The 15,651-nt window shown below is 47.6% G+C and overlaps 1 protein-coding gene across 1 annotated transcript in view; it reads right to left on the bottom strand.

The window, feature by feature from the left end:
• Nucleotides 1-201: 201 nt before the first annotated feature.
• The window catches only part of CSRNP3 (cysteine and serine rich nuclear protein 3), a 51,761-nt gene continuing 36,311 nt past the window's right edge, over nucleotides 202-15,651 (bottom strand). Inside the window, exons 3-5 of the mRNA XM_070737212.1 lie at nucleotides 13,643-13,902; nucleotides 5,723-6,019; nucleotides 202-1,357 (exon numbers count right to left, since the gene is read on the bottom strand). Of these exons, the coding sequence (XP_070593313.1) occupies nucleotides 260-1,357; nucleotides 5,723-6,019; nucleotides 13,643-13,902 (1,655 nt within the window). The 3' untranslated portion in view covers nucleotides 202-259. The remainder of the gene's footprint in view (nucleotides 1,358-5,722; nucleotides 6,020-13,642; nucleotides 13,903-15,651) is intronic.

Raw genomic sequence — 15,651 nt, 5'->3', positions numbered from 1 at the left:
TATTTTCTATCAAAGGACCATTCTATTTTTTTATAAAAGTTTACTTTTTTACACAAACTGTTTTTGTGCAATGGCCGCAGCCAAGAGAGCTTTACTGATAAACAACAATGAAAAAGAAAATCAAAACGTTAATCAGTCTTCCCCCTTACCTCCACTGCTGAAACAGAGAGAGAGAGAGAGAAAAAGAATGCTTCCAGGGAAATCCAATTAAAATAGAATGCATTTTGAAATCTAGAGCAATTTCGGTCCCAAAATAAATTTAAACAGGTACTGTTTCCATGACAGGAGATTTGATACACTCTTCGTGCAGTCTGCTCTTTTCTGAAAGGACGAGTGAATTCTCAGTGGGATGCTCGGGGAGGTGAGTGCCACCATTCAAAGCAGATACAAATCCATCTTGTGAAGGACTTTTCAAGTATGAAGGAAAATCCACTTGGGAATGCCTTGGCCGATGTTCAGTGTATAAACTGCTACATGGAACGACATTATCGCTTTCGGATGAAGAGCAGCAAACAATGACAGATGGGTTTGAAGAGGGATACAAGGAGCTGCCATAATTTTCCTCAGAGGGCCGTGTGTAGTCCACAAACTGTTCCGAAGTTGGGTTATAAGGCACCAGAGAAAGATTCCCGTTTTTAACAGTCTCTCTTTCAGAGTAAGTCTCCCGAATCTGGCTAGGAGTGCCAGGGCTGTGATTCTCTATTTGGTAATACAAGGATGTGGAGCTCGGGTAGTAGGAAAGTGCCTTTGGCTGGTTTTCATGCATGACAGTGCTGTCTGAATAGCAAAGGACAGAAGGGAGGACTTGGCCTGCATCAGCATGAACACCCAAGCCTTCCAGACATTCATCTAGTTTTTCTTCCTCCTCTTCCTCCTCCTCGTCTTCCTCCTCTTCGTCATCATCGTCCTCCTCATCTTCCTCCTCATCGTCATCTGTTTCACTGGGCGCTAAACTCTGTGTGCTGGAATCTGTAACTCCACTACAAAAGCTACTTGCGTCTTCTTCCTCTTCATCTTCCTCCTCCTCCTCCTCCTCTTCCTCTCCAGCACAATCCAAGTCGTCTGCCGGCTGCAAATGCATCACTGCAGCTCTGGGTTCGGTCTCTAATTCAAAGTTCTCTGGGACTGAAAACTCCAGAGGGTGGGAGGTGGGACCCATTGCACTGCTGTGAGCATTGAACTCGGCGTGGCAGCCATTCAGCGCGGGAACTTGCTGCTCTCTGTTTTTCTCCAATTCAAGTTTCATTATAGTGTGCAAAAAGTGAGTTCGAACCCTGATGGGATTAAATTCAATTCTGCCAGCTGTATTGCTGCATCCTTCTTTAGTGCAACCACACGGGAAAGACATACGGTCCACCTTAGGGAGGCAAAAAAGGATGAATTAGCTGTTCTGTTGGGCAATATCGACCCTGAGGCTCAAACTTTTAGCCACACAAGAAACTTCATCAAAGAAAATTGCCTGGGAAACCTCGTGGAGGATTGATATATGAGATAAATTAATCACCTGCTTTTACAAAATTTTCTTTCTGGTTGGAAAAAAAAATCCAGACAAGAGATACAGTGATGCCTTGTCTTACGAACCCCTCGTCATACGAACTTTTCGAGATACGAACCTGGGGTTTAAGATTTTTTGCCTCTTCTTCCGAACCATTTTCACCTTATGAACCCATCGCTGCCGCTGGGATGCCCCTCCTCTGGACTTCCGTTGCCAGGTGAAGGCTCCCCTCATTGGGAAACCCCACCTCCAGACTTCCATTGCCAGTGAAGCATCCATTTTTGCAATGCTGGGATTCCCCTGTAGCATCGCAAAAAGGTGGAAGTCCGGAGGTGGGGTTTCCCATGGAGAGGAGCCTCATGGGAATCCCAGCAGTGCAAAAACGGGCGCTTTGGCTGGCAAAAGGGGTGAGTTTTGAGCTTGCATGCATTAATCGCTTTTCCATTGATTCCTATGGGAAACATTGTTTCATCTTACGAACTTTTCACCTTACGAACCTCGCCCTGGAACCAATTAAGACAAGGTATCACTGTATTGGAAAGAGAGCCCTTGTTTGTTTGTTTGTTTTTAAATGGAACTATATTTCATACTTCATTAGAAATTATAATTTATAAATGAGAATGGCTTGCACGCATCACACTGAGCCAACAACACACAAACTACATTATGGCTCCCTGCAGACAGTGAATTCAGTTACGGAAGACAAGGTGGCTGTGAGACAAATGACAGCTTGCTCTGGTTAAGCAATGACAAATGTGCCATGGGACCCCCTGTCCCTTTGTTCTGTTCTAGCATCACTGCCCCCTCCTTATTCTGCTGGTCTAATGGCTTCTAATGGTTATGCCAACATTAAGGATTAATCCAGGTGACTGCTAAATTGCAGAAGTTGATTCTTTTTTCAAATATTCAGGGTGATGGGGCATTTCAGTTAACTGGAAGAAAAAAATGCATTCATTGAGTGAGATGAAGTTATACTCCAGACGTTAGGGAAGTAGGAATCCTACTTGCGGATCTCCACTTTGCTCACCATTGATTGGCAGGGGTGAATTTGGATATTTCACTCCAAATAGATCTTGAAACAGTATAAACAACAGCCTCAAATGAAATCTCATGGTGAGTCGTCATCTTTTTTTTTTTAGCCCTCATGCAAAGGCAGGGAGAAAGCTGGTTTTATTTCCATTATAATGTTTATAAGATGGACAATCAAAATCTCTTTAAACCTTTTTAAACCTGGAAACAGAATGCAACTATTCTCCAGGATAGCAATAGCATTTAGACTTATATACTGTTTCACAGTGCTTTTACACAGCCCTCTCTGAGCGGTTTACAGAGTCAGCATATGGCCAACAATCTGAGTGCTCATTTTACTGGATGGAAGGTTGAATCAACCTTGAGCCTGGTGGGATTCGAACTGCCAAACTGCAGTCGGCCAGCAGTCAGAAAAAGTAGCCTGCAATACTGCAATCTAACCATTGCGCCACCATGGCTCAGAAAGCTTATATTCCATCGGAACTTCCTGGATTGTACATGTGATCACAGCACTTTCCAGCTAATGCTTATAAAAATGGTGCTCTAAATCTTTAAGTTAACTTTCCCCAACCTGATGCTCTTAAGTTGTGATGGAATGTTACTGGGCTTATGGGAATTCTGAGAGTTTTAGACCCAATTTATCAAGACGACCATCTGGTTGAAAAATACAGCTCTTACCGTGTTTCCCCGAAAATAAGACAGCGTCTTATATTAATTTTTGTTCCCAAAGATGTGCTACGTCTTCTTTTCAGGGGACGTCATATTTTTTCCCCTATGAATTGTATCCTGCATCCTGCTGCAGCAAAAATGCATCCAAACACGTAGCCACATGTTGGCTGTGTGTTGGATGTGTTTTAAATCTGATTGGTGCAGTGTTTTGGGATGTAATTTATGGACAGCAGTGTTATCTATGTTCTGTTCGGGAATGCTGTGAAATGAAATGTCTCCTACATCTTACTTTCAGGGGATGCCTTATATTAGGCAATTTTACGACACCTCTCCTATGTCTTACTTTTGAGAGTGACTTAATATGCCCATGTCACACCAACACTCCACAGTCTGCATTGGTTGCCGATCAGTTTCTGGTCACAATTCAAAGTGTTGGTTATGACCTATAAAGCCCTTCATGGCACCGGACCAGATTATCTCAGGGACTGCCTTCTGCCGCACGAATCCCAGCGGCCAGTTAGGTCCCACAGAGTGGGTCTTCTCCGGGTCCCGTCAACTAAACAATGCCACTTGACGGGACCCAGGGGAAGAGCCTTCTCTGTGGCGGCCCCGACCCTCTGGAACCAACTCCCTTCAGAGATTAGAATTGCCCCCACCCTCCTTGCCTTTCGTAAGCTACTTAAAACCTACCTCTGCCGCCAGGCATGGGGGAATTAAGACTTCTTCTCCCCCTAGGCCGTTACAACTGTATACATGGTATGTTTGTATGTATGTTTGGTTTTTATATATTAAGGGGTTTTAATTTACTTTTAGTATTGGATTTTATTGTACAGTGGAACCTCGACATACGAGCAGCTCTACTTACGAGCTACTCGAGATAAGAGCTGGGAGGGGAGCGAAATTTTTGTTCCCCTCCCGAGCTCACATTCGGGATACGAGCGCCAAGGAGCTGTCTCCTGAAGCCGAACACTAACTTCCGCTTTCGGCTTCAGGAGACAGCTCCTTGGCGCTCGTATCCCGCGTGTTTTAAAAGGTTGCAGCCGGCCTGGGGGGCTCGGGGGGGTGCTGGCAAGCCCCCCAGGCCGGCTGCAACCTTTTAAAACACGCGCGCCGCTTCGCAGCTCTCTGCTGAATCCGGAATGCTAACTTCCGCGTTCGGATTCAGCAGACAGCTGCGAAGCAGCGCGCGTGTTTTAAAACGTGGCAGCCGGCTGTCTGCTGAATCCGAACGCGGAAGTTAGCGTTCCGGATTCAGCAGAGAGCTGCGAAGCAGCGCGCGTGTTTTACGTCACAGCCGGCCTGGGGGGCTCGGGGGCTTCCCCCCGAGCCCCCCAGGCCGGCTGCAACCTTTTAAAACACGCGCGCTGCTTCGCAGCTGTCTGCTGAATCCGAACGCGGAAGTTAGCGTTCCGGATTCAGCAGAGAGCTGCGAAGCAGCGCGCGTGTTTTAAAATGTCACAGCCGGCCTGGGGGGCTCGGGGGCTTCCCCCCGAGCCCCCCAGGCCGGCTGCACCCTTTTAAAACACGCGCGCTGCTTTGCAGCTGTCTGCTGAATCCGAACGCGGAAGTTAGCGTTCCGGATTCAGCAGAGAGCTGCGAAGCAGCGCGCGTGTTTTAAAACGTCACAGCTGGCCTGGGGGGCTCGGGGGCTTCCCCCCGAACCCCCCAGGCCGGCTGCCACGTTTTAAAACACGCGTGCTGCTTCGCAGCTGTCTGCTGAATCCGAACGCGGAAGTTAGCGTTCCGGATTCAGCAGAGAGCTGCGAAGCGGCGCGCGTGTTTTAAATGGTTGCAGCCGGCCTGGGGGGCTCGGGGGCTTCCCCCCGAGCCCCCCAGGCCGGCTGCCACATTTTAAAACACGCGCGCTGCTTCGCAGCTGTCTCTGAACGCTAACTTCCGTGTTCGGCGGCAGCGGGTTTTTTTGTTGTTGCACGGATTAATTGACTTTACATTGTTTCCTATGGGAAACAATGTTTCGTCATACGAGCGTTCTGACTTACGAGCCTCCTTCCGGAACCAATTAGTCTCGTAAGTCGGGGTTCTACTGTATATTGTTCATGATTGTTGTTAGCCGCCCCAAGTTTTCGGAGAGGCGCGGCATATAAATCCAATAAAACTTGAAACTTGAAACTTGACTTATTTTTGGGAAAACAGGGTAGGGAAACTGAACCAAAACCCGGGCTATCTGTTCTATGGCTATGCTATATCTTCTTTATTATATTTTGCCATATATAGTTGCACACAGAATCCATGTTTCTTCAGATTATACTAAATTACTCTTTGGATCCCTCAATAGCGGACATGCTTTCAACTGTATTTCAGCAATACCTGGAGGGACAAAATGACTCGCCTGTCTCCTTAGGTTTCAACTATAGCTGAAACCTATTATCCCTAGCTGGGATAATAAGGGCAGTGTCTCTCTTTAGAACACCTAGATGAGCGTGAATGGGCAGGATATCCTTCATTTTTATAAATAAAACACTGGGAGCTGCCTTTTGGTGAAAAATGCCTTAAGTGAAGCCCTCTCACCTGGCATTTTATGCCTGCAAGGCAACAAGTACAAGTTTCCGGGTCGCAGAAGATTCGACAATCGCAACCACAGTCCTCTCTTGAGAGACGGATGGCTCGCAGCTCATGTTTTTCTTCCACATCAATCTTCTTGACTCCAGAGGCTCGCAGGAGTGCCCTTCGTTTCTTTGTCGGCAGAGGCTGTAGAAAGAAGTACTCGTCTACTTCGGTGTTGTCCAGATCTATATCATCATCAGAAATGTCCTCCAGCGTTAAAGTGTTCGCTTCCTCGGATTCCATCGTGCCATTATTAGTCATCTGTAGTAACATTAAAAGATGTGTCACAGCTCCACTGAACGGAATGTTCAAAGGAAACCATTTACGTAGCATAAGCTTCGTTAGGCAAGAGTGTGGAATTGATTTATGAGCACTACACCGTCTTTTAAGTATCTCTCCTTTGTTTTCAGGGTTCTTATTATTAAGCGAACAACCAAAGATGCTTTGAAGTGTTTATAAACAGCCTACACCACAGACCAAGCTAAATCCTCAGCGCAACAATTGTGTTTAGCAGATCCCAGGTGCAAGGAATCCCAGATGCAAGTCCTCTCTATGGACTCTATGCTCCTGTACTTATGCAACATATTATTTGCCACATTGCATGTACATACAATACATATGTGTTAACATCTTGTTCCTATGTTACATATGCATAGAGTGTATAAAATGCTGTGTGCATGCATAAAATCCCATTTGGATTGAATGAGTACTCTGTTTTAAAGTATGCATTTTTCTCCCAATAGACTTTTGAATCAAGGGATTTAGGACAAAATATCTCAAACTTGGCAACTTTTAAGGTATGTAGACTTCAACTCCCAGCATTCCCCAGCACAATATGCTCACTGGGGAATTCTGGGGATTGAAGTCCACTTAACTTAAAGTTGCCAAGTTTGAGAATAGGCGTTGATTGCTTACCTGAACGCCTCTTCTCGTACGGTGAGCGGGTACAGCAGTCACATGGGTTGCTCATGTCCAATCCGGTGGAACTGAGCCTAGTATTAAAAAAGCTTGCCGGATCCGCCCCTTCCCCAGAATTCGCGAATCCATAGACTAGGCTCAGCTGTGAAGCTCTGTAGTGTTCAACTCTTATTGTTAGAGGAAGAAAGGTTATAGGAAGATAAAGAAGACACATACAAGGGCGGGAAGTGACTGCTGTACCCGCTCACCGTACGAGAAGAGGCGTTCAGGTAAGCAATCAACGCCTATTCTCCGTACTGAAGGAGCGGGTCCAGCAGTCACATGGGACATACCCAATAGATGGTCCCTAGGGTGGGATTAGATTGCTATCGTGAGAGATAACGGATTGGAGTACCCTTCTGCCGAAGGCAGCGTCCGCTGAAGCGTAAGAATCAATCTTGTAGTGCCTGATGAAGGAATTTGGCGAGGCCCAAGTGGCTGCTTTGCAGACCTCCTCCAACGGGGCTTGAGTCGCCCAAGCGGCCGAGGTGGCTGCGCTCCTGGTGGAATGCGCTGTGATGTTCCTTGGAACTGAGAGGGAAGCCGACTCATAGGCTTTAGATATAGTCCCTCTGATCCAACGGCCTATTACTGTAGAAGACACTTTGGCACCCATGACTCTGGGGTGATAGGCTATAAAAAGTGCTTCTGACCTCCGAAAGGGTCCTGTGCGTTGGATATAGATTCTCAGCGCTCTAATGAGATCCAGGGAGTGCCATCTAATTGCCAAGGGATGGTCTCGTTGGAGGCAAAAGGAAGGTAGAACAATATCCTGAGTTCTGTGAAACATGGAACTGACCTTGGGTAAGAAGGTGGGGTCCAGTCGCAAGACTACCTTGTCCTGATGAAATTGACAAAGGTCCTGCCTGATTGAGAGGGCAGCCAGCTCCGAAATGCATCGGGCAGAGGTAATAGCCACCAGAAATGCCACTTTAAAGGATAGGTACCTGAGGGACGCCGATTTTAGGGGTTCGTATGGTGCCTGCGTGAGGGAATGGAGAACCCGTGGCAAATCCCAGGATGGATACCTGTGGACCTTGGAAGGTCTGAGGTTGGCTATGCCCTTGAGGAATTCCTGAACTTCTGGGAAGGATCGGAGAGGCTGTCTGCGGGGGCCCCCTAGGACAGATGAAATGGCTGCCAGATGCCACCGGAGGGTGCTGGTGGAAAGTCCTTTATGGAAACCTTGCATAAGGAAGGAAATGATTCTGTGTATGGGAATGCACAGGGGAGATAGGCCTTCCTGTAGACACCACTGGTGGAACTTGGACCACGTGTGGTCATAGATTCGATTGGTCGAACCCCTTCTGGCCTTTAAAATGACTTCCACTGTATCAGGGTCGTGACCACGCAGCTCTAAGTCTCTCCTGATAACAGCCAGGCGGTGAGGTGGAACCACTCCGGGTCTGGATGGAATGAGGCCCCCTGCCGCAGCATATCCCCCGAAACGGGGAGTCGCCAAGGGTCCTGGACGGACAACTGTTGGAGATCCGCGAACCAGGGCCGGCGGGGCCAATGAGGGGCGATTAAGATTACTCGGGCCCTCTCGGTGAGGACCTTGTGAATCACGTCCGGGAGAATTGGAATTGGAGGGAATGCGTAAAGTAGGCCTGGAGGCCATGGGCTCCGGAGGGCATTGATTGCTTCCGCTCCCGGGGATGGAAATCTGGAAAAGAAGCGAGGGAGCTGGGCGTTCGCATTGGTCGCGAAGAGATCCAGAATTGGTAGGCCGAATCTGAGGCTGATTTGATGGAACAGGTCTTGATGGAGAGTCCACTCTCCTGGGTCTATCGTTGCTCGAGATAGCCAATCCGCCTGGACGTTGAGGCTCCCCGAGATGTGGTCGGCTAGGAGCGACCGAAGATGTTTTTCCGCCCAAAGGCCTAACTTGAGGGCCTCCCTCATGAGGGCCTTGGATCTCGTGCCCCCCTGTCTGCAGATATGGCTTTTTGTGGCAATGTTGTCGGTGAGAATGAGAACGTGCCGATTGGGAATGCGAGGAGAGAAATGCTTCAGAGCCAGGGATACGGCTCTTAGCTCTAGCCAATTGATTGGCTTGGAAGCTTCCTCCGGGGACCACGTGCCCTGGGCTATCATCCCCTGGGCGTGGGCGCCCCATCCCGATAGACTGGCATCTGTGGTGATGACAAATTGATCCGGGCACCTGAACGGGGATCCTTTGTCCATGGCCGGAGACTTCCACCACTTGAAGGATCTGCGAACAATTGGTGGGATGACAATGCGACGATTTGAGTTGCTGTGCCCCGATCTCTGAAAGGGTAATAGGAGCCACTGAAGTTCCCTAGCATGAAGGCGAGCCCAGGGAATGATGCCTATGCATGACACCATCTTCCCCAAGAGGGAAGACAGGGTTACTATGGATACTGAAGGTTTTGCTAAAATGCAAGAAATTAACTCCCTTATACTGAATTTTCTCTCAGGAGAGAGAAAAACCTGGGAGGATACTGAATTAATAATGGATCCCAGGTGTAAGATGGATGTGGAAGGTTGGAGATGACTTTTATCAAAGTTGATGGAAAATCCATGGTCCTGAAGGACTGACATGGTGATAGAAAGGTCTGTTTTCACTTTCTCTAGGGAGTTCCCATGAATGAAAATATCATCAAGATAACATAAAATGTGGATGGGAGACGCCCGGATATAGGCCGCCAGGGACCCCAAGAGCTTTGTAAAGACCCGAGGGGCCGAGGAAAGGCCAAATGGCATCGCCCTGTACTGGAAATGCCTGCCTTGAAAGGAAAAACGTAAAAATTTTCTGTGACATTTGGCTATAGGAATGTGGAGGTAGGCCTCAGTGAGGTCTAAAGAGACCATGAAATCTCCCGTGTGGATGGCGGCCAAAATAGATGATAAGGAGTGCATCTTAAACTTCCTATATTTGATGAATAGGTTCAGCTTCTTTAAATCCAAAATAGCTCTCCAACCTCCGGAGGATTTTGGAACCATAAATAGGATGGAATAAAACCCTAGACCCTTCTGACCGGAGGGAACCGGTTGAATGGCCCTGATGGACAATAAGTGAGAAATGGCCTCCTCCATACGGTTACAATCTGAGGAGGACCTGGGAGAAGGGCAGGAAATAAAACGTTTCGGGGGGGGGAGAAATAAATTCTAAAAGAAGACCTGTTTGAACAGTGTCAATGACCCAGGGGTCCTTGGAGGTGAGACGCCAATTAGAGGCGAAATGGGCAAGGCGACCACCTATGGGAATTGAGGAAAGGTTACCATCTAGGTTTCTTTGAAGCCCTGTTAGAGGACGCTCCCCTTTGGAAGCGAAAACCTCTGCCCCTGGAGTTCCTACCTTGGGGACGAAAGCGGGGGGAATACTGACCTGGAGATCTCTGATAGGAAGCCGCTTGGTCTTGCTGACGCCCTGGGCGACGAAAGGACTGCGTTTTGGCAGCCTTTTTGGTGGTTGGACCCAAAACTTTCTTCTTGTCCGTGGTTTCCGTGAGGAGTGGATCCAGAAGATCACCGAAAAGAAGGTCGCGCTTTAAGGGTCCCAGGGATAACTGCCACTTCTGGCGTACTCCCGCTTGCCAAGGGCGAATCCATAGGAGTCTTCTTGCCGTTGTAGAGGCTGCAATAGACTTAGCAGAAAATCTAGTAGATTGTAAAGTGGCATCAGCCACGTACTGGGCAGCTGCAAAGACCTTGTTGAAGTCTTGTTGACCTCTCAAGTCATCGGGAGGAATATGCTGTTGCAGTTGGCGAAGCCACAGAAGCATGGCTCTGGAGAAAAAGGAAGCCGCTGCAGAACTTTTAATGGCCCAGGAATCTGCGGTGAATCCTCTTTTGAGCATTTGTTCCATCCGCTTGTCCTCTGGGCGGAGGACTTCCTCTGCTTCGCCTGGCACAGCAGCCGCCGAGTGAAGGATCTTGACAGGTTCATCCGGTTTAGGAAAGGATAGGAGCTCTTCATAGGAAGAGGAAAGTTTGTACAATTTTCTGTCCTTGGTTGAGGGATTAAGCCCAGAGGCTGGGAAATCCCACTGCTTAAGTAAGGCATCTTTAAACAATTTAGGCATAGGAATTACCTCGTTATCCTCCTGTTCCTCTGTGAAGTAAGGTAAATTTTCCTCCGGGGGATCAGTGGATGTGGAGGCCTGTTTCTCCTGGGCCGCCAATCCCGTAGAAATTCTAGCTTTGAGGAGGAGAGATTTGAACAATTGAGAAGGAAAAATAGTAATTGGAGAAGGAACCTTTATTTGGGATTCCTCATCATCTGAGAGGCCTTGAAAGGGGTCCTCATCCTCCTCCATATCCTCATATTCGTCCTGAGAGGAATCTGAATCATCCTGAATAGGAGCTCTAACCGCTGGGGAAGAACCCAAGGGGCGGGAGGGACGAGGAGGTGGAGGAGGTACGGGAAGCTCATTGATGGTGGAGAGTTTAGCATCAATGGCCTTGGACAACACAGAAAAAATAGATTGGAATTCAGGAGGTAAACTAGAAATATCAGCAGGAATGGCAGAAGAATCCCTGAAGGCCTGGGAGGATCCTGGCTGGGGGGAATCTTCAATAATATCTGGTTCCTCTGGACCTATTCCCCATAGGTTAGGCTGGGGTCTGTCTAGGTTTGGCTCATCCAGAGATAACACAGGGACCCCAGAAGGAGGCAGACTAGAAGCCTCTGGGGGGTCTTGACTACTGAGAACTTGGGCCTGTACTTTCAAACGCTTTGCTGATTTGTCATGGATTCTTTGTAGGGCTAGGTCCCTTCTCTTCTCAGCCCTGGTGACCTTGGTCGAGGGGCGGGCCCCAGAAGAAGAGGAGGTCGAGGCCTGGGGGATACTGGTAATCTCATCGCCTGTAGGCCTGGCCTCTCTGGGACCTTTAGTTGTGCCTCTCTTGGGAAAAGAAGCCATAGTCTGACAATTAACAGAAGACCAGGCTGAGCCAACAAAAACTGAATATTTAGGGAGAAGAATTTCAAAGCTTTCCCAAGAGGAATGGATCCTGCTCCGAGGCCTCGGAGCTGCTGAGACTTGAGGGCAATCTGGGCAAACCCAGAGTTCGTGTCCCCAAATCCAGCGTGGCCAGCCTCCCTAAACTTAAATTAAAGTAAACCAAGGCACTCTGGTTGGAGGTTTAGCCGGTGGAGAATTAAGCCTGAGCGTCCCAAAGCCCACTCCGGGATCCACGCGGTGGACTGAGGCCTACGCGGCTGGCAGGAGGCCAACACGAGAGGCCTAAATTTAAAAAGGGCGCGAAGGCCTTCGCGCCGAAAATTCGCTCCGTAATAAAATTCTTAAAGGGGAAGCGATCGACTAAGTCCAGGAGACTATAAGAAGCGTCTCACTCCGCAGGAGGTATTTTTTAAGCCCTTTAACAATAATACAATAAGGATTTTATTTTTTTATCAATGAATCAATACTTGCACCAAGACCTCCAGGCCAAAGGATTAAAAGAATCCACAAGCGGCAGCGGGGATCGTAACCGGCAAAAACAGCCGGGGGAAAACGAAACCGCAACTTCTCCCAAAGAAAAAAGCCGAGCCTCAAACGGCTGGCGCTAATAGTGCAAGTAAACAAATAAAGATAAATAAATCTTACTACTTTTGAAGGAAAAGATCGAAGGGAAGGTGTTAGAATGTTGAACGAGCTATCACAATACAACCGCAGGATATGCGAACTGAGCGAATTCTGGGGAAGGGGCGGATCCGGCAAGCTTTTTTAATACTAGGCTCAGTTCCACCGGATTGGACATGAGCAACCCATGTGACTGCTGGACCCGCTCCTTCAGTACGGAGAAGCAGTGGTTTAGGATAACACATAATCAGCTTTATTTTTATGGTGCTCTTCATAGTCCCATCAACCTTATTCTGGGGAATGCCACTATATTTTCTCCTGCTCTTTTTGAAGGTATATGTTACACATGGTTCGGGGCTTATATTGTGAAGCTCCACCTGCACATCTTGCTGATTTTGACCATCCCTTGCAGGCACCACTGGAATACCTTATAGGATTGGGGAAATGTTCAGGCAGATGCTCTGCAAAAACCCTTAGCATGAGCTAAGCACATCTTTTTGCAGTTATCTTTTGCAAAGCTTGCATAGCTGCTTTGAAATATGTCTCTCTGCCCAGCTGTTTCCCTCTGCTGATAGTCCAAGAGAAATTAGTTTTGTGCATCTCTTACTAAAGACAGTTTGGAAGCAGCTGTATCAGCATCGTTAAAGAGACACTAATACTTTAAAAATAAATGTTTTGTGTTAATGAACTTTACAAAACAGCTATTTTAAATATTTTACACAGCCCTAGTTGTTTTTTTGCATAGGATATCTTAAAAAGGGGGGGATGCATCAAGGAGCTTGCATACAATAATACATATCCAGGTGAGCAATATCAGACCTATCCCTGGCAGATGTGTTCACTATGCAGAACCACTTTCTAGGGAATCAAAATAAGCTCCAGAATAAACCAAAAGATATGGGTTTCAGTGTTTTGTGCAACTGGATATCACACAGAGTAAGCACAGTTGGCTGTTGCAATTTTCCCAGCAACCCATCCTATGATTCAAAGAGAAAAAACCTTCCTGAATATCAGTTCAAAATCTCTTTTGTGCAGAACAACCCACACCTAGCAGCTGGCTTAACTATATTTGCATCCCGATCAAAGCCGGAACTTTGATGGGGTGGAACGAATTGTCATCGTATCTGCCTAGCAGGAAGAAAACGATCATCTTAAAGAGCCCAGGTGGAAGCCTATTAAAAAAAAAATCTGATGAGTTAATAAGAGAGACAGGGTTAATGCCAGCTTGCTGGAAGTGATTGAACTGCAGCCATTTAAGAAGTGGAACTGAAACCTGGCCAAGGAAATCAAGTGCCAAGCCCACTGTTAATGTTTTGTGTCCGTATGTCAGAGGCAGGGGAGAAAGGATCCAGGGTCCCCCCTCCCCCTTTTTTACCTTAAGTTTTAAGGAGTTCAGCTTTTCCTCCCTGAGATGTTCTCTTAACATCTCTCGATGAAGCCGTTCTTGCTCCATGGCAAATTCCCCAAGGGTGTATTGGCGTACACTGTTGTGACGGGTGGACATGCCCAAAGTGCTGCCTCCTTGGCTGGGAACGCTCGTGAAGCCTTGCCTCCGGGTGAAGTAGTATACCGTAACACAATTGAAATGAACATTTTTTGTCCTCTTCCTTTTCTCACTCTTCAGAATTGAAGATGCTGGAACAGAAACAAAGGACAAGTTTAAATCAAGCCCTGCTTATCCATCTCTTCGACTCTCAACGCTAGCAATCCACTTGGCTAAAACCGACGGGGGTGGGAAGCATGCAACAGAGGGGTTGATTCTGCAATGGGAACACTTGCTCCTTTTGTACTAGTCGTGACACAAAGGTGTGAGGTTAAGCACCTAAGAGGTGGAACTTGTGTTGTAAATAACATCACAACACAGAAATGGTGTCTTGCTCCAGATGCCTCTGGAAGCATGTCTAAAAAATGCCAGACAAAATGATGTTCTCTGCTTGGTTACCTCCTTTAACCACTTGTACAAAACAGCAGCTATCTTACTGCGCCTCCTAAAAGCAGCATACAAGCTTAATTTTGCATGTCATGTTCATTTTTATGACTCACCCTTCCCAGGTAGATCAGACAGGAAACATAACCAGATGGTCTATTTGCTCCCTTATTGTCAAGCTGCATAAACAGAATCTGGCAAGCCTGAGAGTCCACATCACCCGCTGTCTCTTTTACAGCTCAAGAAACAAGGGAGGGTCACTTGTGAGCCTCTTGTCCTGCCCACAGTCCAGCTGGGGGATATATGTTCTGTGTAATCTGTCTTATCTAATTGTTCCTTAAATGTTTTGTGTTGGCCTGTTCTCCAAGATCTTTCCCACCTACCATTACTGATGGTGTCCAATCCATTAACTCAGTTGTTCTCAATCTGGCGGTCGGGTCCCCTTTGGGGGGTTGAATGAGCATTTCACAGGAATTGCCTAAGGCCATGGGAAAAGACAAATTTCCCATGGTGCTAGGGCATGGGTTCCCAAACTTTTTACACAGGGGGCCAGTTCACTGTCCCTCAGACTGTTGGACTGTTGGAGGGCCGGATTATAAAAAAAACCTTGTGGGGGAGGGGGAGGAGGTGGAGCAAGTCCCCAACTCCTTGCCGAGTTTGCTCTGCCATAGGGCAGAAACAGTTCCTCTCCCTAAAGGTGGGAAAGAAAGGGGCCAATTGCAGGCCTGCTTTCCTCTCTGCCCCTTGGCTCTCCACCTCTCCTCGCTGCTGCCAGATGCTCAGCACTAAGTAGACGGGAGATTCAATTGGTAAAATCTTGTGTGCTGCCACGGGCCGGATAAATGGCCACAACGGGCCGCATCCATCCCGCGGGCTGTAGTTTGGGGACCGCTGTGCTAGGGATTAAAGCTTCTATTCTGGTGCCTTGTATCATATTTTTAAAATCTGACCAATCATGTGTTTACAGTGGGGGTGTCCCTCTGACCTTCCTGCCAATCAGCTTAAAGATCTGTTGGGAGAATTGGCATTAAGACTTATGGTAGGGGGGAGGTCACCACAACACGAGGAACTGTATTAAGGGGTTACAGCATTAGAAAGATTGAGAACCACCGAATTAGTTAGTTAGGTTACTGGTGAAGTAATTGTTTTATTCTTGCATCAGACTTAAGGGAATGAGGGGAATGAGGGAAATGAAGACACGGGAGGCGGTGCTGTTTTCTTCACAGTTCACAGCTCCTTTTGTCCCCCCCCCTCTCCTCAGAAAAGTGGCAGGCAGTTTTGCAGGCCAGCCTAGGAGCAGGAGGAGTAATTTCCAAGCTCTCTGCCAGCTTCCCACAAACCTTGTCAATGGGGAAGCCTGCAGGAAGTTGGAACTCGTCCCTGCTCTCATTGATCCTTTTGTCTGCCTGAGGTCATTCTGCTTCTCCATTTAGGAAAGCATGCATCTCTAAAAGAAT

Source organism: Erythrolamprus reginae, chromosome 1 (assembly GCF_031021105.1).
Source record: "Erythrolamprus reginae isolate rEryReg1 chromosome 1, rEryReg1.hap1, whole genome shotgun sequence".
NCBI classification, from domain to species: domain Eukaryota; kingdom Metazoa; phylum Chordata; class Lepidosauria; order Squamata; family Dipsadidae; genus Erythrolamprus; species Erythrolamprus reginae.
The sequence above is the reverse complement of the archived record's forward strand: the minus strand, read 5'-3'. Positions and strand labels throughout refer to the sequence as shown.